General features: G+C 42.1%; 1 protein-coding gene across 7 annotated transcripts in view; it reads right to left on the bottom strand.

The window, feature by feature from the left end:
• The window catches only part of SYBU (syntabulin), a 40,658-nt gene that overhangs the window by 4,643 nt on the left and 14,377 nt on the right, over positions 1-21,638 (bottom strand). For 3 of the 7 annotated variants that reach the window (XM_072852009.1, XM_072852011.1, XM_072852013.1), the window contains 2 exons: positions 21,066-21,263; positions 2,398-2,500 (listed from right to left, as the gene is read on the bottom strand). In XM_072852009.1, the coding sequence (XP_072708110.1) occupies positions 2,398-2,500; positions 21,066-21,263 (301 nt within the window). Of the gene's footprint in view, positions 1-2,397; positions 2,501-10,522; positions 10,643-11,078; positions 11,179-11,835; positions 11,889-21,065; positions 21,264-21,374; positions 21,397-21,638 lie in introns of those variants that run through there. The other 4 variants (XM_072852012.1, XM_072852015.1, XM_072852014.1 and 1 more) reach the window with 4 other exon arrangements.

The following is a 21,638-nucleotide window of genomic DNA, read 5'->3' as shown; positions in this document are numbered from 1 at the left end:
ATTGGATTATCCTCGTCACGCAACCCATTATGTGTCTTATTTTACACACAAAGTTGTCCAAACACTAAACCAGATAGATAACTGTGAGTAGCTGGGAAGAAAGAAAGTCCTGAAGTCACCAGCCACTGCACATGCTTTCACTGACTGTGGGGCTCTCAGTCTGAACTACGTGATCTAGGGAAACCTCGGCCATTTTCACATTTCTCTGTGGATAGCACAGTTCCCAGTGACTCCACCAGGCCGTCCACGTTCCCTGAACCTCTGACTCCATTAAGTAATGAGAGGACTGCAGCCTGGACTAGTGCCAAAAGAACCACGTTTCGGCTTTCCCCGACCAGGCCTGTGGAGAGATGCCCAACCCTGGAGGTTTGCTGTCAGACTGCTTTCATGCTCCTCAGCAAGCAGCCCGAGGGATCACAGCGTGCACAGAAAACAGATTTCGTTTGAGCCACTGTTCTTTTCTGCCTTTGGCATACTGGGTGCTTCAGCTGTCATTGTCAGCTATTCATTTGCTTAGATATAGTTTGAACCCCACTGAGAGCAGGCTGAAATGGCATTAAAATAGACAAAGGAAAGCACGGCCTTTTCTTTCTTCCTTCCAGTTTTCCTCATACATATCTACCTTTCTTTTCCCACTCTTTATTAAATAATCTGACTGTCAACTGTGTGTGCTTGAAAGCAATTGGTATCTGCAGTTCCCGACAGCTGCCAAAGGGCTGGGGAGCTCTGAGGACAGCTTCTCGAGGTGCGTTCCTCGCTTGCTCAGCTGGTTTGCCTTCCTGCACTACTATGCTGCTACCTTCATCCTCCCATGGAAGTTGTTCTTCTAAACTGTAATGAAAGGGCAGGTTTCAAAAAATACGGAAAAAGGCAAACCCAGCCAGCAAAAGAGAAGGCTTGAACATAAAAATTTAAATACCACAGAATTATGAAGCAAAATCTCTTCTTAAAATTGTCTGACTTGGTTTCCTCCCTTCTCTGAAAATGGAACAGTTTATAAGGAACAGATGGTTGAGTGGCTGCTGCAAACCTTCATCACACTGCTGCGGTTTGGGTGATTTTATAATTATTTTACAATGAAGTGCAGGACTGTGGTTTGTGACAACATTGAAATGTTTCATAGTGAGTTAAGTCAAACAGTTAAAAAAGAACATATTGCAAAGGAGACATCTCCTTCCACTTTGTACCGTACAGCATCAACTCTGGTGTGAGGCAGAACTTGCACAGACTGTGCATAACACAGCAATGCATCGGAAGGAGCACTATTATAGAGGAATTCTGTCCAATTAAGTAGGTTAGTATGCTCTAATTTAAAGTTATATTTAAATACACAATAATATATGAAATGATACATAATCTTACTGAAAGTAAGGTGATTTTAGGGCTTCATATTATACTTAGTACTGTTTTTTCCCCACAGCCAGTACCTTTACTTGTTAGATTTAATCTAAAGAGTGCTTAAGTAATGTTTATTTTTCTAACAGTCTCACCTTAGAGATAGGAAACTGCTCATTAAGCATCATTCTGCCGATCTCTGTAGACTGGGGCACACTGCAACCTTGGAGACGTCTGTGTGACTTAGCATACGGGTATCCCGCTGCTGCTTCCAGCCTGCCTGCCAGCTCTTCCACAAAGGGCAGGAAACCAGTCCTGTCAATCTGAACTCTTTCCTCCTACTCCAAAAAATGTAACCAGCAGGGATTGCGTGGGCAGAGCACAACGTGCGCTGCTCCATCCAAACACCCCCGTATTCGCAAGCTGTCTGGATTTGCACTTCACACATGGTAGGGAGAAATCTTACAGAAATCTTTCATGAAAGGTTCATTTAGATAGATGACTATGATAATTTTTTTTATTTGCATATAGTTTTAGTTAATACAAAGGTTGGGCAAGGGTGTTTAAGAAAAAAGTGTCAAAGGCAACATTGTCTAATTCTTCGTACAAAAAATAAGGCCATGATCTGGAAAGGTACATGCTGAGCTGACAATTTATTACAGAGAGAAAACAAAGTGATAAGACCAAAAGGTTAAGGTTAACTGGTGAGAAGTACTGCTTTTAACTAACATACACCCAGTTGTTTCCTCCTCCACTCCAGCCGATGCCTTTTCTGCCTTACCTGATTGTATCTCCCATACTTGCTATGAATAAACAACAAAAAAACCCCAGTCAGCTGATCTGGCATACTGACAATTTTTGTGCTCCAAAAACAGCAACTTTTTTTTCTTTCTCATATTACAGTTCTCATCAGTGTAAGTGCTGCCCAAGAGCATAGTGTTACCCAAAATGTTTTAAAACTCACAATACTGGTATTGTATGTATTAGCTGCAAGACCTTACCTAGCAGTCTATCTTTGCACGAGCAACACTTGCAATATTCAGGAAAAATTGCTTTGCTTACTTGCGAGAAAAAGAAGATCTTTTGCTTCCAGCAGCAGACATATGGACTTCAGGCGCTGAAATACTGCCCGTGCTGCTTGAAGAGCTAAAATCAGCTTCACTCCCTGGAAAGGAAAAGGGAAGAGTGAAAACGTGATGGAAATTATAACTCAAAGACTGTTTTCAAAATAACAATGAATCACAAGCATCCTTCCTTTGTCCGTTCTGTGTGAATTTTAGAACTTGCATGAATTTTCAAACAACCCTGAGGACAAGCACTGGATTTGTTCCAGATTTTCAACATTTCTTCAGAACTGGCACTTCAACAAGAGCAGAAAAAAAACCATTTGGACACAAACCCCTCACACTACAGAAGCCATTTTAGGACTCGGTTAGGAACATTTGTTGTGACAACCTGTTTGCTTTCTCACAGCCATCAATACATGAATGAGGCTGCTCACGTGGCTCCTTCAGGAGCACACTGATTAGCAGCACACAATTGTAACTGCAGATTTCTCTTGCTTTAAACCATACAAAAATACTACTTGCTGGGAGGAAAGCTGCTTCTATTGTGGTTTCTGAGAGGATGTACACATATACATATATATGTATAAATGTGTAAAGGCTAACAGGGTATATGCATATATACATGTACACATGTATGCAGGTTTTCATGTGGCACAGAAGCCTAGTAAGACAGTTGTAATAGCCTTAAAATAATCCAATAATCACGTGTGGCCCTCAAGTGCTTCTTGGGTGCTAAGCCATCTATCCGACTACTGACTTTCTTTGGATCACAGCTTTTCTTTCCCAAGCACTGGCATATACAAGGAAAACTGCTCTCATTTTGCTAAGGTCAGTCATAGGTAGATATACTAAGAAAGTCTTATCATCTGGAAAAAAACCCACCCTAAATTTAGGATATTTTTTCAGTCTGTCACTCAAATGGCAAATGTCCCAAGCCATATGCAGGTCTCATGCTGCAGAGCCACAATAACAGATGGTGACTTTATCTGAGGGTATGGAAGTAACTTTCCAACATCCTTTAAGCAGCCGATCAGGGGGAGCATCTCTCACCTGAGAATTTCTGGGTGCCGTCCCACACACAGACACCCCTGGCCAGTGGCTGCAGACTTACCACAAACCCCATTTTTGCTATCTTTTCCACGAGGGGGAGATGCAGCTGCAGCTACCATCATCCCCGCCGCGGCAGATAAACCTTCAAGTACACAATCTCTTTTAAATCCTTCGCAGAGCTGACAGCGATGGGCACATCTTGCGCCCCTGAATACCTGGGACTGGGAAAAGGCCTTGTCAGAGCCTTGTCTTCACAGTCTGAAAGAGGATGAGACATCCAGCAACCATCCTTACCATACGGCAACTCTTAGCAACCGGTCTCAGGATCAGACCTGTTCAGATTTAACCCAATACTTTCCCAACCTCACCAGGTCTGAGACCAGCCCCCATTTCTCTGTGCCTCTGGTTCAGCCCAGCCCAGAATATTCCTCAGCCCAATTTCAAAGTGCTTAAATGCAAAGCTTAGCTCTTCAAAAGGGTATCCCAGGGACCCAGCTTTATCACCTCTAACCAACTCCATACCCAGTACAACACCCCTGACAATCAGCCCCAAGTCACCACAGCTGTAACTAGACAAGAATCGCGTGCAAGTTTGCAAGGGGAGGGAGAGAGAGCAGCAAAGCCACTTTGTTTCACAGAGTATTTATATCATGTCTACAGATGCAGATGTCAGTGACCCTCTCCTTGGGGAAGTAAAACGACCGTGGGACATGATGTCTGAAGCTGCAACAGAGTTTTCCTGATAAACAAAACATTCCCATCTACAAGACTAAAGTACACTCCAAATACTCTCTTGGTACCACACGACTCCCAAATCTACTTTTCCAAACAAGACCCAAACAGGTAAACACGTCGCGCGGATGTCATACCTCCGGTGTTCCGGCCCCCAAAACATTCCTCCCCTTGCAAGATGCCAGCAGCTTTCCAAAGCCAAGTCCTGGCTGTGGCACAGAGAGCAGGAGCCCTAGCCGAGGCTCACCTCTGGTTAAGCAGACCACATCATAGTCAGATCTCGCTATCGAAAGCATTTCAAGGAAGCAAGGCTTAATAATCGCCTCTCCCTGACCCGCCTGGCTTGGAGTGCAGCGCTGGGAAGGGCTGCCGAGCTAGGCACTGCCGGTAAGAGTTAGTAGAGCCTGAAGACCACCTCGAAGGCTGAGCTTTCTGAAAGACTGAACTGCACCTGAGACCAGCAACTGCGTCTGCAAAGAACAAATTAACCTTTCTGGCCCCAATTCTGATAACAGCTACACACAAACTTAACACTGAGCACAGGAGACGACTTACGTTTAAAATTAGGCATGCGGCTATTTATAGGACCTTTGAGAACATTTTATAAAATAAAGGGGTCACTGCTAGTAATGGTTCCAAGTGTGTTAGTGATGTTCAAGCCAGCTTTGCATGTAGCAGAGTTCGACAGCAACGTTACCAGGAGACTTTAAAAATATTTTCTCCTATTTGGTAGACATCTCTAAGCAAAATAACATGGCCTCTATCCATAAAATATCAATTGCAACATATTCACCTGGATATGTGTGACTTCTATCTCACAACTGTCTTAACGAAGAGGTGGAACTCCTTGCCTAGCAGCAGTGTGGGCAGGAGCCGAACATGGCCTCTCATCTCTCCTAACACCACTCCCCAGGCTGACAGCTCCCTAAGGACGCCTGTTGACTATTTTTGTCGCTGTGACAATGTGATTGCAAAAGCTCACACATGTAAGCCCCAGAACAGCCCACTGATTCAGTGTTAACCATGAAAGAGGTTGACATTTCTTAAAAAAACATTCTTTTGTCCTAACTGGCCATAACACTTGTTTAGCTCTGATCTGACACTTTCCTGTTAAGAGGACCGTCTTACCCACCCCTTCCTGCAAAAGATGCTACATGTTGAGCCGCTGGCTTCAGCGGTATCTCATTTAAAATTCATTCATACATATTCTTCCATGCTCCAGCCACTCAGCGTCACAGCACCAACAGCCCGCCGGCAGGCGAGCCGACTCGGGAGTATGCTCTGATGGAAACGCTCATGCCGCGCGTATGGCATCTGACACTGGGAGGCCCATTGCTCCAGCCTCCCCCCGCCTCGCAGCAGCAGGCACAGCCATGCCACAGGAGTGGAGCTGTGCACTGCTCTGTGCCATGTGAAGAACAACACAAGGATGGCCAACAAAGTACTGTAACATTTTCCAGGATTGCTCCTTGCCTGGACCGGGTACCTGAGAAGCAGGAGTGAAATCGTGCAGCGTCTAGCACCATCCCTGCACTTCACCGCTCAATAGGCAACGGCACCGAGCTAAGAGCGCGCTGCAGACAGCATCATGCTTTGTGCTGCCTTTTAGCTTTCCTGATGCCCTCACGGCACTGCGACAGTCACCTAGCTCCAGCTGACACGAGGGGAGGAGAAGGGAGCCTGCAACCCCACAGCTGCATGCTGCGCTGTCGTCGGGTTGCAAGCTCCCTTCTCCCCTCCGGATCCCCTCAATTCAGACTGCTGGCTGTGTGATCTAAACTAATTGTTTATCTTGATTTTTGCTCATCTTGCTTGCTTACTCTTCTTACTTTGGAATAAGGATTGTTATCAAATAATTAAAATTTATCTCATTAAGCAGTTTTCTGATCTCATCTAAATACTATAGTTTTGGTAGTAATCTGAACTACATTAATGCAAATTATAAGCAGTGCAGATCTCAAAATGAATACAGAATGTGACTTATGTATGCTGTGAAACCACAATCAATCAAGCTGTTCTCTAAAAACACAGGCACTACAAACTAATTACTGATACTGGCTGAAAGCCATCATGTATATTCTGCATATCACTATGATCTGGGCTTGTGTTTTTCTTAATTGTTTCTAATTCATGGATTTCTAGAGTAGCCACAAGCGGATGTTGGAACAGACAAAGAGCATTACAAGTTGGGGTTGTTTTCTGCTTTATGTATCTTAAGGAGATTCTTCATACAGAAATCAGCCTGACCTAATTATTTTTTGTGCTTCTATATGCAGTTTGAGCTGTTCTAACAACACCTTAAAATGGCTCCCATAAATTTTCTCTTCTCAGCCTGAAATGACCTTTGTCAGGGGGAACATATGTTCATGGAGCAGAAGCGAACAGTCTGGGGAACTTATCTTCCTGTTCAAACAAAAAGGCTCTTTGGATCAGAGACGGAAGGATGCTGCCTTGCTACACCAACCCCAACAGAAACATTGAGACTGGAGGTTCAAAAAATACAGAGTTGTATAACACGATACTCAACTTGCATTTGACAGTTTTATAAAATGTATGTGTAAATCCACCTACGGACAAGTATCTTTTATAAGCAAGCATGTAGTGCCACCTCAGGAGACTTTTTTGTGTACCTGGCAGTGCTATTTGGTGTGTTTGAAGGGAAGTGGATAGGCTGGTCAGAAGTATTTTTAGGAGCTGGAAAATGTCATCTTTGGCAGGGATGACTTAGCAGTACACAGAAAGGGAGCGAACTCCATCACAGACCAGGAAAACATCCCAGCCCTCCCGTCACGTTGGTGGCAGAAGTTTAACAAAGGGCTTTCAGAGGCCCCTTCAATACATCTCCTAAATCTGGTTCCCATGCGCAAGGAGGAGGGAGGCTGGCTGGGGCACAGCAATTAATGGCGCAGGCACACGTTCACAGCCTATATGCAAATGCATGAAATCACAAGCTAAGCCTGATTCAGCTGAAAGCTTTTGCACAGTCACCCTTAATATAAGACATATGGTTTTCATTATAATGTGCATAAAACATTTTAAATCAGTTTGACATGTTTTCAACAGGCAAGAGAAAAACACTGGAAGGAGAAGCATATCTGGGAGGTAACTAACTAAACAACCCTGCAGTCCCAGGATGAAAAGCAAAATTTGTCATAAGTTAAACAAATATTTACTGTAACACACACGTTGAAATTATTACAAAAAACTAATAGAGTTCAACTGTCATCTATCGAAAAGAACAGTAAAACCCTACCCAGTATATTGATTGGTGTCTAAACTATATTTTTTACAGTAATAAAGCCAAGGTAGGTCTGAGGGCAATGCATTTCAAGTTATGACTGCTGTCATTTGGTGATTTTTTTCCCCAGTAGCACTCTTATCATTAAGAAGCACAAATGACAGATGCAAAGCCTATGCTTTTTCAGCTTATTAATGCTTGCAGGTTTGTGGCCACACTGTATTCTGCCAACTCTAGCAAACAGTCACAGCCTGCCCGGATTTCGAAAGCCAACAGCTTCCTCTTACTTACAGAATTTCAGAAGGGAGGAATAGAGACCTGCAATGAAGTGCCTCAGCGTGGAAGCAGGACAAGGCTCGTAAAACTAATAAAATATGAAACAAACCCTGCAGAGTTTTCATTTCCTTTAAATACATTTTATGTAACGGTACATATAAGATATGCTATTATAAAGTAGGTTTACTATTTTGTTATGTCACATTAAAGGTGATATATTTCAAGCTCCTTGGGGAAGCGATGTCCACCTTGCAGTGGCTGGAAGCTGGATTTATGAAAGGATGCCAGGTCCCCAGCTCCCAGGGGGTATTTTGGAAGTGGCGCTCTCCCTATCTGCCACCTCACTCAGGAAATACCTCCCACGGGTCGCAGTAAGAAAAGCCGCTCAGCTGTGTGAAACTTTTGTTTCTGGGCAGGCTAGAAGTGGGTCGCTGTTAAAAAGCGCTGAACAGCTCAGCGCCTGGCTCCTGTCTAAAGACCAGGGTGGCTGTTTCACACTACACCAAATACATCAGGGTCCACACAAAAGCGGCCCAAGGAAAGCTCTCTTCTGCTGTTTGCTTTACCGGGGAAAGGATCCATCTGGGATTCGCAGGGCCAGATTTAGCTTTGAACTGGGAGGAGGCTGCACAGCATCTCCCCATCACACCACCTGGGACACGCACCGCATCCAGCAGTGAGAACTGGATGAGGAGACAGGGTTGCCGTCCTCTCAGCTTATCATGCCCCTCTCCAGCTCCTCCGTAAATCCACCCAATTTGGGATGCCTGTCTTCATTACCTCCTGCTACATGGGTGAAATCCAAACAGGCCTGAATTTCCCACAGCTCCCACCTCCATCAGTGGGAGACCCTGATGGAGGGTCACCAACCCCTGCACCCAACACACCTGAGAAAACTAAGCTCTACAAGCTCAAGTTTTGGGCAAAGTTGGGCAACCTCTATCTAGTTGCTCTTCTGGCTGCTGGGTTTTATTTTACGATTTTTAATTGTGGTTTCATTATTGGATCAGGGACTGGATGTGCATGTCTCCTTTCTCCTAGGCTCTTCCTGAGCTCAGAATTGTAACTTCAAGTGAGAACCAAAACAGAGTGAAGGCATCTAAAACACAGCTTCACCAGGATTTAGATATCTAAGTACATAAAAGCAAGTAAAATACCGCTGTTTAAACAGGCCAAGTGTTCAAAATGCCACCGCTATCTGCAAAGACCTGCTTAGTTGTTTATACTTGAGCTTCTGCTTCTCAGCCCAGTAACCACCAACTTATCCGATATCTTTACACCACAGTGAAATCAAATAAGTGAGATTTGCATGACTAAAATAAAGACATTCCCTTAGCTTTCCATGCCTACGTATAAATACAGATATGTAAACACAAGGAATATATAGACCTATCCACTCAATACTGCTCAAAAAGCATTCAGAGTAATCACTCCGAGGGAAACAAAAACTTTTAAGTAGTAATTTGGTCACCAAAAAACAACATTCAGAGAACACTGAAACTATTTATGAAGTCAAACATGGCCAGAACGTGAAAAACCAGAATCTTCTACTTTCTGTTTGAAATGATGCTTTAATTTTGAAAACTGACAAATTTCTTTCTTCTTTTAAAAAGGGGGTAAAAACATGAAAAAATCTCCCCAAACATTCTAGACATTTTAGATTGAATATTGTCTTTGTTCAGTCTGAAGCAAAGGTTTTCTTTAATGTTTTGATTTGGCAGCAAACCCCCAAATCAGTTATTTGCATAGCTCCACTTTGAACATAGTAAGATGTCAGACAAAAAAGAAATAGGGGATGTAAAGGAAAATAGAAAAGGAAATAATCTATCAATTCTTGAGTAAACATTGCTCAGAAAACAGTTTAAATCCCAGGATTCTCATTAAAAAGGCATTAATAACCTGGAGGAGTTCCAAAAAAGGTCAACAATAATGATAACAGGATTACAGGGCACTGTTTATGAAGGGAGATTAAGGGAATGCAATTTGTGTATTCTAAGATAAAAACGAATACTGGCAACACTGTTTATCATGGGGAGGAGGAATACAGCTGAAAAGCTGTAAAGAAAACCATGTAACAGCAACACAGGATTCTGGCTGCAATGCGTGTTATTTCATGAAAAATGACTTGAAATAAAAACTGATGGTTGGTGGGAGTTGTGCATAGTAAAATGTAGCTGGAGTAGGTTCAGAATACTTTAACCAGGGAATCAGAAAGCTATTTTAAACATTGGCATAAATAATACAGATTGTAATTTAAAAGCAGAGCACAAAAAAAAAAATATCCTAAGGGAAGATTCATAATGGCCTCTTTTGTATGCACAGTATTTCTTTCTGTGGAGGTGAAGTGGGCTGAAAACGACAGAAAACAGCCAGAAGGAGCAGAAAATTTGCTGCAGTAAATACCCACATTGCAAAGCATGCTCTAGTTTGACCTCACACACATTTTAAAACAAATACTTAAGAGTGTGCAGTGTGTATAGCATTGGTTTCTCTTTTTTGGCTCATATTCCACTCTGGATTAGCAGAGGAGAAAAAAAAACCCTGCTTGAATATACAAAAAGAAATTTTTTTGACTGAAGATCACAGCTATTGCTATCTTCCATATCTGCCTCAACTCTGACCTCTAAACCCCAGGGCCCTTCTTATGCCACGCACTCAGCCATCTTTTCTAGATGCAGGAGCATGTCCCCACAATCCCCAGGAGACCTGCACCTCTATCAAAAGGCATCTAGAGCTAAAAGATGAATTGGCTGGCACAGGTCTCTCCCTGTCCAGCAGCCCGGGCCCTCCCTGCAAAAGTCCCATATCCGCATCCCCTGCTCACTCTGATTTGCAGTTTGAGCCACGGCTCTCTCACGGACCAAGCGCAACGCTGAGCTCGAGGTTGCAGGCATCCTCAGGCAAGAACTTCCCTTTAACGGTGGGTGTCCCATTTTCTGTACATCTGGAGCGGTATCGGGACAATTAACGAGCCAGAGAGAGAGGGAGAAAGGAGTTATGGTGTGCCTGCTGGGAACTCGGCTTCAAACCCCAATAAAACAGTTACTAAATTATACAAAGTGGAACAGCTTCCCTGGGAGCAGACTCCCTGCATCCCCTCCTCCTGCTCAGCAGCCCGGTATTAGGGCACTCTTCTCCTCTGTGCTCAAGTCCACCCTCCAAAAGAGGCGCTAACAGATCTAAATATAAGTTTGTTTTCCCTTTACTGAACTAAGTAACAGGGATCTCCTTTTATTTATTTATTTTTTCTTTGTGATGAAGGAGATAAGTACCTAACTGCAGAAGATTTGCGCCCAAGACCCTGAAGTGCAGGTGGCCTGCGCCACTAGCCCACAGCTGGGCAGGTCATTATCTAGGACAGGTGGGACTCAGGTTTTCACCTTTTACTTGCCAATTCCTCCTTTACAACTTGGTGGCTTCTTTCTTGGATCCTCCATTTTCACTGTGACATCCGGGCGCTTGCTGCAGCCTGGGAGTCCTCTGAACAAAAAATAAATGTCTTGAGAGGCCACAGCCCAACCGCTAATTGCCTACATCTCTACTAAGCAAGATCTAAAATAATCTTTTAGAAGGGAACGGATCATAAAATTTGTGACACTGAATTAAAAGATTGTTTTTCTAGGCCACTTAAATTTAACAGGAACTTGTAGATTTGGGTTCAAAATTACGAAACACTTTAAAGCCGAAACACTCTTTGTAGCTGCTACTTTGCTTATTCTCATTTGAAAGAAATACTTGGCTATTTGAACACGTTTTCCACATCAGTTTAAGCGAATTTGTTTAAATTCGAAGTTTAAACCTAAAATATATATAAATCCAAACTAAAAACATAGAGCTATGCTAGTAATTTCTACCTAACTTTCTAAGCATCTTTTGCTCAAAATATTTATATTCTGATTATATTCCAGTATTATCTCTCAGAAGTTACAGAGCACTTTTTAAACTTCAGTGCAATTTAGTTAGCTTATGTCCTAAAAATACTTCATTCCTGTGAATTCACAGTGCAAAATGAGGTACAGAATCTCCCTGTGCAATGCTAGGCACCTCGGGCAGTGGTCCTCAGAAACAGGACAAACAGAGGGTGCCTAAGCTTATCAAGCATGAACAGAAGAGGAAAAGGCATCTAATTAGACCTACTTGAAGATCCATGTATCGTCTTCAAACACAAACCTCCTTCCACAACTGAATGTCTAAGACTGACTTTCTGTTAAAAAAAAAAAAAAAAAGAGAAATAAAAGAGACAGAGACTGTACTTGGCTTCAATAAGGGCTAATAGCAGAGCAGTCAGAGACCTGATGAGGAACACAGGAGATGGGGGTGGGATTCATCTGACTAAACGTGGATGTCTCTAATGTAGACACCCATGTCGGAGCCAACCTTGGTCCCATTTTTAGTCAATGGAGAGTTAGTCAGTATAAGTAGTGAGTTCAAGGTACTACTTATCTTATCCTAAAGTAAATGTTTATATATTTGGTCAGAAAGACTGCACACTAGATTCACATATATATTTGTTATATCTCCTTTAAAACAAAATAGGACCATAGTGCACTTGTGCAGGCGGAGATTATTACAACTACATTACAGATATGGAACTGAGGTCAGATAAATTACAGGCCATCTCTGCTCTACGGGCCAAGACCCAGTTTGGGTCAAGACCATGAATTCACATCTCCCTCACCTCCAGAACAGCTCCCGTAGCTCCCAGAAGAAGGGAAATGGCAGATTCACCTGTTACAGCTGTTCCACCTCCTCTGAGCAATGGGACCAGTCACTGGACCAGAGGAAGAGAGCCAGTCCTCATCTGCAGCCCACAGTTCCTGAAGGTCGTCTAAGCAGACCTGTAGATTCAAAGTTCACCTCTTCTGGATCACAAATACCGAGGGATTTATGCCAGACTGAGGAGCTCCAACGGCATCTACTGGCTGCGCTGGGTCTGTTGACCCATCTGGGAGGGAAAATTCCACAACTGCCACAGGGACCCAGACACTCCGCGCATGCGGGGGTCTGGGCTATGCAAAGGACGGAGCCCCCCAACAGCCGCTTCCACCCCACCACCCTCCACCAGACCCCTCAGCGCCGGTCGCCTTCCAGACCTCACAGCACGACTGCTACAGCACAGCGAACCTTCGCGGGGTGATGCCCCTCCACGCCCAGCTCTAGGACGCGAGCTTTGAGGACAGCAGGGGCTGGAACCCGGGCATGGCACCCTGCTCCTGCAGGGCCAGGTGCGCGCCCTCACCTCCCTGCCATGCGCGCCCCTCCGCCGGTAGCCATGGCGACCGAGGCTTCCATGACTCCCTGCGCTGACAGGCCAAGTAAGCAAATCTACACGGCTCCATAGCAACAGACGTGAAATTAAAGAGGATCCCATCAGTAAAATATGCAGGAGGGCTCAGTGCGTACAGAATTACTATCCGGAAACACTTTTATTTTAAAAAATCAGCAGTAGTTATTTTGTATGGGCCCAAAATGAAAAGCAAAGAGAAGGAAGAAAAGCAAAAGTAAATGAGAAAAAAGGAATAGGGTTGAAAAGTGCCACAACTGTATTTGTCAGACTCTGTGTTAGAAAAGATCTCGGAAACTTTATTGTCTCAAATAAAATTATGAAGTGCACATAGAAGAAAGGGAGAAGAGTGAGATTAAAACTGTGCAGGAAATAAATGTTGTGTACTGTTGGATTTGAATGTCAGGATGGTTACATTGGCTGCTATCAGGTGTGGGACAGAAGTGAAGCATTCGCACCATACGCTTACATCTGAGAAAGACGACACATGCTCAAGTGCTTCCTCCCTTTTTATTGCCAAGGTGATGTTTTAAAAAGCAGATGGAAAGCCTTCCAGAAGCACATGTAATTGACCACTGTGTATCTGCTCTTTGTCAAGTATCGAGCTGCTCAAAAATCTAACGCTCAAGTTAAAGCCATCCTCATCTGGTTTAAGTCACTCAGGGAACCTGGGCTTTTCACTTGCAAGCTCCTCTGCACCCCTCAGAGAATTTATGTTTTACACTTATCAATAAACACGGCCACATCAAGACATTGCTTATTATTAATTCAAATACTTTTAAGGAGATACAAAAGAAACAAATATATGGACAACTTATGGTCATAGGCAAGATGCACCATCATTTGTTATCAACTTACTTCACTCAATCCATCTTCAGAACGTTTTTTTGTTCTACGACTGATTATTTAAACTACACTGAATCAGGTGTAGCTCATTTCCTAATTTCAGCATTCTTATGCACTTGGCACCAACCACGTATTTAACTATATGAATATTCCCAGGAATGGAAGCACGAATCTTCCCATCTTCACTGCACAAGTAAGGTTACGACTGATTGCAGGATGGGAGCATGGTGTACTCTGATTAAATCCTGCATTTGTAACTGGGTTAAATGTTCTTTGACATACCCTTGCTCTTAATTATCCCTCCCTCAGAAAAGGTGCAGACTTGGAATGTGGGTTACAAAGTACTGCTAAGTAAGTCACAGCAGAAAGAGAGACGCATTACACTGGGTCACCAGTCTTCTCATTGTTCTCAACTTTGCATGATTCTGCTTTTAAAATGAAGCACACCAATTTATTTTAGGGATCAGTCAAGGCAGATTGCTATCTCCAAATACAGGCTTTCTGTTGTCTGGGTTTTTTAAACAACCTTTGCGTTAGAATACATAGTACACCAGCAGCATTTCAAAAAGTATTTCAACATAAGAGGTAGAAGTACCAACTAGTAGCTATAAAGAACAATGAATCTCTTTGCATGCCATAGGATCTATTCAAGTTAGCACATTCTGTAACTTGGTTTTTGTATTCTGTACTGTTGTTCCTGAACAATGGGGACAACAGTTCTATTATTTTTGCCACTGCTTGCAAAAATTTGGTACAGAGAATGAACAAAAGCCATGCAAATATAAGATACAATGTTCTTGGGTAAATACACCAGTAAAACATGTCTTTCTAATATTTTATCAACCTTCCCAAGATAAAACAAAGTCCTGTCATTGCATCCTTCTGCAGTCAGAAAGGTGAAGTTCTTGAGAGTGAAGTATATTTCCAGAATTACCTCTAAGACAATCCTCTCGTAGAATTTACACACCAACTCATCTGTTTTTCAAGTGAAGCACACACATACATATATATCAGTCAGACACTGTTATTCCCACACTGTCATACTGAAGAGAGGGAGTGAGCTGACAAAAGATCTGTAAAATCATACAGCCAGATGTCAGTAATATAACCTAAATCAGAGCTTGTTTTTAAAGTGACCAAAGTGACTGCCTTTAAAATACAGACACATATAGAAGTAGAGTAGCAATATGGATAAACTTATCTGCTAATTTTACACTAATGGATTAACTAGCCACTACTCTTTGCTTGCACAGGGTGCCTCCAATAAAAAGTTCCTGGACATTTAGTATCCTGGGAATCTAAATCTCACACACAGGACAATACAAAAAAAGTCAGCAGGAAGAGCATCACGTTTTAACAGCTAGACATTTTTAACAGCTAGACATAATTTGCAGCTAACACCTGCATTTTCTGTCTAATCTGTTTGGCTTATTTAGCTCTAACTGTAATATTCCCAAATGCCCAGGGTCATTTCCCTTGTCTCCTTTTTGTTAACTATCATCAGCTCCAATGCTGATTAAAAAAGCACCCGCACCTACACCGTACTCACAACCAATTTAAGTCCAATACAGTCCGCTCCACCTGTCTCTCCTAAAACTCCTAATAGTCCTAAAGCTTTCAAAGATTAATGTGTTCAGACTGACACATCCTACCCCAAGGCTCATTCACTCGTGACTTGACAAATTCACCATCAAGAAGTAGAGAAGATCATACTGGCAACACATGCCGACTACAACATTACTTACTATGGCTCAAAGTTAAATTATATTTTTAATTGAACAGTGATTGTTAAAAGTTACTTTTTTTATTCTTTCATTTCTGTGAACTCATTGTAAGTGAAATGGCAGTACACGGACATGAAAGATAGGGCAGGAAAAGCACAAATTGTGCCTTGCAACTACTTAACTACAGATCTGGGTGATGCACTCTTTAAATGAAAAAAAGTTTGGACAACACAGAATCACAGAACTGCTGGAGGTGGAAGGGACCTCTTGAGACCACCTAGTCCAGCTCCTTGCTCAAGCAAGTCTGTCTGAAGCAGGCTGACCAGGACTGTGTCTAGGTGATTTCTGAGTACCCGCATGGATGGAGAGTATACCCACAACTTCTCTAGGCAACCTGTGCCAGCGTCTGACCACTGTCACAGTAAAAAGAAGTGTTTTCTTGTGTTTATATGGAATTTCACGTTCCTTAATTTCTGCTCATTGCCTATTGTCCAACAAACGTAAGTGCTCTATGTGGTGAAAGCCTCTGAGATTTGCCCATTAATTTGAACAGACCGAAGTTTTAATGCCTGAGTTCTCAATGACTGCCCTTCTTGAAATACAATACATTGCAGTTCAACTGCTGTATAATAAAAAATGTTACTATTTTACTCAGATGCAGTAATAGATGCCAAATGTTTTATCAGCAGTGAAAAAGAGTAACTTTTTTGTATAGTCTGCTGCTACTAGGAATGACTAATACTGAACCAAGCTGTGAATGATGGACAGCCAATCTTTACAAGTTTCAGGAGCTGACCCTAACTGCAGCTCACCCAGGTCTCCTTTCATGCAGTGGTGCTTAACGTCTCAATGTTTTATCTTAATTCTTAATATTTTCATGTGAAATTTCAGTAATCCCATGGGCCCTAAGAGACAGCTCCAACAGTAACCTCCACTCATTCAGTAAGCTGCCCCAAGCTTGCCCATGACATCTAAAGCAAGAAAGTAAAGACCAGAACTTTTGCCAGAAATGCTGAACACAGTCAGCTGATCAGGTGCCCTTCTCAAATTATGATGCCCTCCAATTTAAATGGAAGTACAGCTTTTTGTTATTTTAAACAGGCAAGCCTTTTAAAAGTTACTGACACAACTCTTGCCCAAGATTCCTTTCTTTATCCACGTCTTTGTAAGTTTATCAGTACTTTGCAGCTTGCAGATCCAGATTTGCACTAAGCATTCATATGGAAGTCAAAAATACAAGAGGAGAAAGACTGTCAAAGAGAGCAAAACAGATCCCACTATTCTTAACAAGATGTGGACATGAGCTGCAGGAATTCAGGATGGATCTTTGCAGGAGTACACCAAGAATGTGAGTATGTGGAAGTGTTTATGCTCCTGTTTATTCAATTACCGAAACTGTAGGATTCAGCACAGCATCTTGATACAAAACCAGGATTAGTGTTAATTAAGCTTTTTGTGCCTTTTTGAGAGGCCATTTTCTGCAACACATTTTCTATTCTTTTAATGCATAAATGAATCACATCCAAAAGAGGGAACAACAACTAAAATCCTGAAATTAAAAGGCTCGTAACTTCCTCCCAGAGTGGATGTTTTATATCTTCCTTAAGGTACCTGTCCTCTCCATCCTTTCCTGGGAACGCAGTCACTGATTTTAAGCCAAATTCACCTATAACACCACTGTGATTCAGATTTAATGCACAATAAAAAACATTACCAACTATCCCAAATGAATAACTTCTTCATGATCATAAATCTTTCAGAGGTTAAGCAAGATGCAGTGATAATGCATTCCAGGATTAAGTATGGCTCGCTATGCGAACAACATAAATTATGAATGATATCCAAATCTAGTTTGTTAATACTTCAAGAGCTGAAGATGACTTAGATCCACATAACAACGCCTTAGGCTGTTAGAGAAAAAAAAGCTATGTCGTATTTCATATTTTGAAGTATAGAAAAGAAAGATGAAGTGATGTTGCTAGAGTAGGAGAAAAGCATTGGAGCTTGGGAACAGCCTAAAAAAAAGTCCCAGGGTTCATTCTCAGTGCGATCCCACTCTGACATTTCCTGAATTATCTAAATATTTGTGTGAGTGTTACTTCTGAGATTCAGCATGTTCCAAGAAAACAATCCTGGAAACAGATAAATTTTCAGCAAAATGAGAGGCATTTTGAAGGTGCACACTGACTGATGTACTCGCCTACAAAAATGTAGCGCAGGACAGAGTCGGTAAAAGATAGTGGTAGGCTGGATTTTTGTCTCTTATGTCTGGCTCCTGCTACGTAGTCATTATCTCAAGACATTTCAGATAAATAAAAAGTAGAGATTATCTCCATAAATCAGTAAGGGCTTTTGGTAGAGAGAAAGATATTTTGCACAACTCTTTTTGTGCTGTAGTTTGATGCATCCAGCTGTATGCAGAACTAGGTTACGTACGACAAGGACACGTTGCTGTTATTCTCCTCCCAGGTCCCACTTTCCTTCTACTGCTCCCCTGCTACTCCCTGTGTGTTTTGCTACATGACGATGCCTCCTCTTACACAAGGGCTAGATCCTCCCAACTGAGTCACCAGAAATTCATGCACAAGTAGGTCATGGGGAAGGGACTGGATCCACCTGAAGTGAAGAGATAGCAATGGGAGAGAACTACATTAACCCCTGTGGCCAACAGTGAGGAAAATGAACCCCAGCTGTCCCGTGCTGTGCTCTCCATTTCAGGTATGTCCCTCATCTGTGTCAGCTCTCACACTGACTACGATGTGGTTTTTGACAGCTTTACACTAAAAAAGTGTGAGATATTTAGCAGGAGCAACTCAGAAGTACTCTGTAAATCAGACCCAGTTCCTGCTCTGAGAGTTTTGATGGATCCCAGGAGTGATATGCTTGAACTCTAGAGACAAGTTTTCCAACCTTAGAGATCAATCAATGCAGAAGTACCCATGACTACAGAAAATCGCCCACCTACAAGAATAAAGTCACATTAAGAGGAAGTTGCAAAGATGACAAATGAGAGCTTCAAATGAATGGACGAGGATGTCAGTACATCTGTCTGCCCAAAGAATAGCATAAAGGCAGCTCCACAAGCAGTGGACTAATGCTTTTGACTGCTCTGGGTTGACTTTTTTCCCACCTGAAGCATATTAAAATTCTACTCAGATTGCCTTTGTTTTCCCCTCTCAGCCTTTCAACTGACTTTCTTGCAACCTTACTGATTCTTGTGCTCTTTTTCAAATTTTGCTGAAATTGCTCAGGAAATTCAAAAGAATTTAGCAGTGACGGAGATAAGAAAGGAGACACAAGCAAACATAGGTCAAATGATTACTTAAGCCTAATATTTTAAAGAAACTTAGTTTAAAAATTATACTTTTAAAATACCTTAACTAAGTCTGTCCAAAGATTTGAAATAATACCATCAACCAAAATGAAGATTACTTCTGACTAGTACTACAAAAGGCTAATAGCTTGATATTATAGGTCAATTTAAGTGTAATAATCAAAAACAATGACCAAAATGAAGATTACTTCTGACTAGTACTACAAAAGGCTAATAGCTTGATATTATAGGTCAATTTAAGTGTAATAATCAAAAACAATGAAGTAATTTATTAAAAAAAGTGCATAACTCTTTTCCCATGTGTATAGGACTCTTCAGCAGAAAAAAAACCTTTCAAAATTCTTTATCCACATTTTGCTAAGTGTCGTGGTTTAGCCCCAGCCAGCAACTAAGCCCCACATAGCCACTCGCTCACTCCCCTCCAGTGGTATGGGGGAGAGAATCAGAAGGGTAAAAGTGAGAAAACTCATGGGTTGAGATAAAGACAGTTTAATAGGGAAAGCAAAAGCAGCACGCACAAGCAAAGCAAAGCAAGGAATTAATTCACTGCTTCCCATGGGCAGGCAGGTGTTCAGCCATCTCCAGGAAAGCAGGGCTCCATCAGGTGTAATGGTTACTTGGCAAGACAAACGCCATCACTCTGAATGTCCCCCCCTTCCTTCTTCTTCACCCAGCTTTATATGCTGAGCATGACATCATATGTTATGGGATATCGCTTTGGTCAGTCGGGGTCAGCTGTCCCTGCTGTGTCCCCTCCCAGCTTCTTGTGCACCCCCAGCCTACTCGCTGGTGGGGTGGGGTGAGAAGCAGAAAAGGCCTTGACTCTGTGTAAGCACTGCTCAGCAGTAAAACATCCCTGTGTTATCAACACTGTTTCCATCACAAATCCAAAACATAGCCCCATACTAGCTACTGTGAAGAAAATTAACTCTATCCCAGCCAAAACCAGCACACTAAGCTACATCCATATTCACAAAGAAAATGGTTGTGATAGCCACGGCTGCAGATTTGACTGCCATATACCATATTCACTGCCTTCTACATGCCTTGGATTCCTTGATTTTAATGGAACAGAAAACAAACCTTGAAAAAATATTATTTCCCATTATGCAGAGCAATGGGAGACTTGGAACCCTGTAAAGGGTATGGTAACATCGGTAACAAGTAACATGGGTGCTATGAAATCAGCTGAAGATCTTTGCAAGGATAGTGGTAAGTCAGATTTAATCAGCTTTCCAACGACCAAGCTGGTGAAGAGTTTTTGCAACAAACTCTCTATGTTTCTGGATTAAACATGGTGCTGGTAAATCTGAGCTGTCTCCTCGTGAAAGTATCTAAATTGCTTCCAGAGGTAAAACGACTCTGGAAACAGTATAGCCAGGAGGTACTTGAGCTCATAAACCATGCCAGTTCTGCAGCTGCTCTGTACAGGGTCAAAACACCCTCTCTGTCTCCACAATTAATTAAATAACAGCACAGATATCCTGACCACTTGTAATCAAGAGCTGCCTGTACATGAATCACAAAAATATTTTATATATACTCATTAAAATTAGAGCAGCCAAGGACACACCAGGATATTTAGTCTTGGATGTGCGACAAGCAGGTGCTGATTTAGTCGATGGTCTGAGGAGGCCCATTAGCCCGAGGTAATGGGAGACATGCTCTTGGTTCAGCCAGCGCAGTATGGATCTACATTTGCCTAACTCCCACACGTAGGCTGCCCGTTATCTTGCCTTGGTTTGACATGTTGTATCCCCAGAGCTATCACAGCCTGGCAGCATAAACTTTAGGCAGGATCCAACAATAAATCTAACATCAGAAGACTGTAATTCTTTGCTTCAATAGTAAGACTCATTTATCTTTGGCCAGTGAAATATGTCTGCAATTACCATGAAGTGGCATAAAATCAATTTCAGTTGTTATTTGACATCACCATCCAATCTCATAAAAGAAAGTGAAGATGTCAATTAATGATATTTCCATGAAAAAGCTAATACCGATAGCGTTTTCAAATCTTGCAGGTGGCTCCACAGAAAGAACCCAACTTTTTTTTTTATTTGCTGTCAGCATTAGTTGTATCACAGGCAGCACAACACAATGTATTTAGACACCTGTAGATGTACTAGTCAATTAGAGAGTGTAATTAAAGAAGTGAAAGGAACTATACTATACTCACCAGGCTTTACAAGGCTTGTCTTTGTCTCCTTCTTATATCGAGCCAGCTGTGGGTTCCCTTCGCTCATTGTCCCTGGATTGAATTTCTTCCTGGAGAAGTCTCCATCGCTACCAGTGCAAAAACTGATTGGGCTGTTTCCAGCATCAGAAGGAGTCTTAACTGGAGATACTGACTGGCTACTAGGACAGCCAGTGTCATCTGAAGAGAAAAAGGAAAACATCAAAATTTCTAACTAATAAGTACATGAACATTAGCAGAATAAAAAAAAACCCAAATGTGTTTGGACTACAACTGTTTACAGTCAGTTACCTGATATGCACAACCGTGGCTCTGAAATCTGGTGAGAAGCTATTAGTGTCTCCCATTTTGTGAAGAAGTCTTGAATACCTTATGGGAGACTAAAATGACAAGTGCTTGTTTCACTAAGTCTGACAAAATACAAAATCAGGGGCTACATAATGAAAACACAGATCTAAGATAAATTATTTTGACTTAGCTAGGTTAGGGAATATTATGGCATGAAGAAATGCACATAAGACAAAAGAATGGCTTGCATAGCACACACCGGATAAA

Source organism: Ciconia boyciana, chromosome 2, assembly GCF_034638445.1.
Source record: "Ciconia boyciana chromosome 2, ASM3463844v1, whole genome shotgun sequence".
In the NCBI taxonomy this organism is placed as follows: domain Eukaryota; kingdom Metazoa; phylum Chordata; class Aves; order Ciconiiformes; family Ciconiidae; genus Ciconia; species Ciconia boyciana.
Note: the sequence above shows the minus strand (reverse complement) of the source record. Positions and strands in the feature narration are given on the sequence as shown.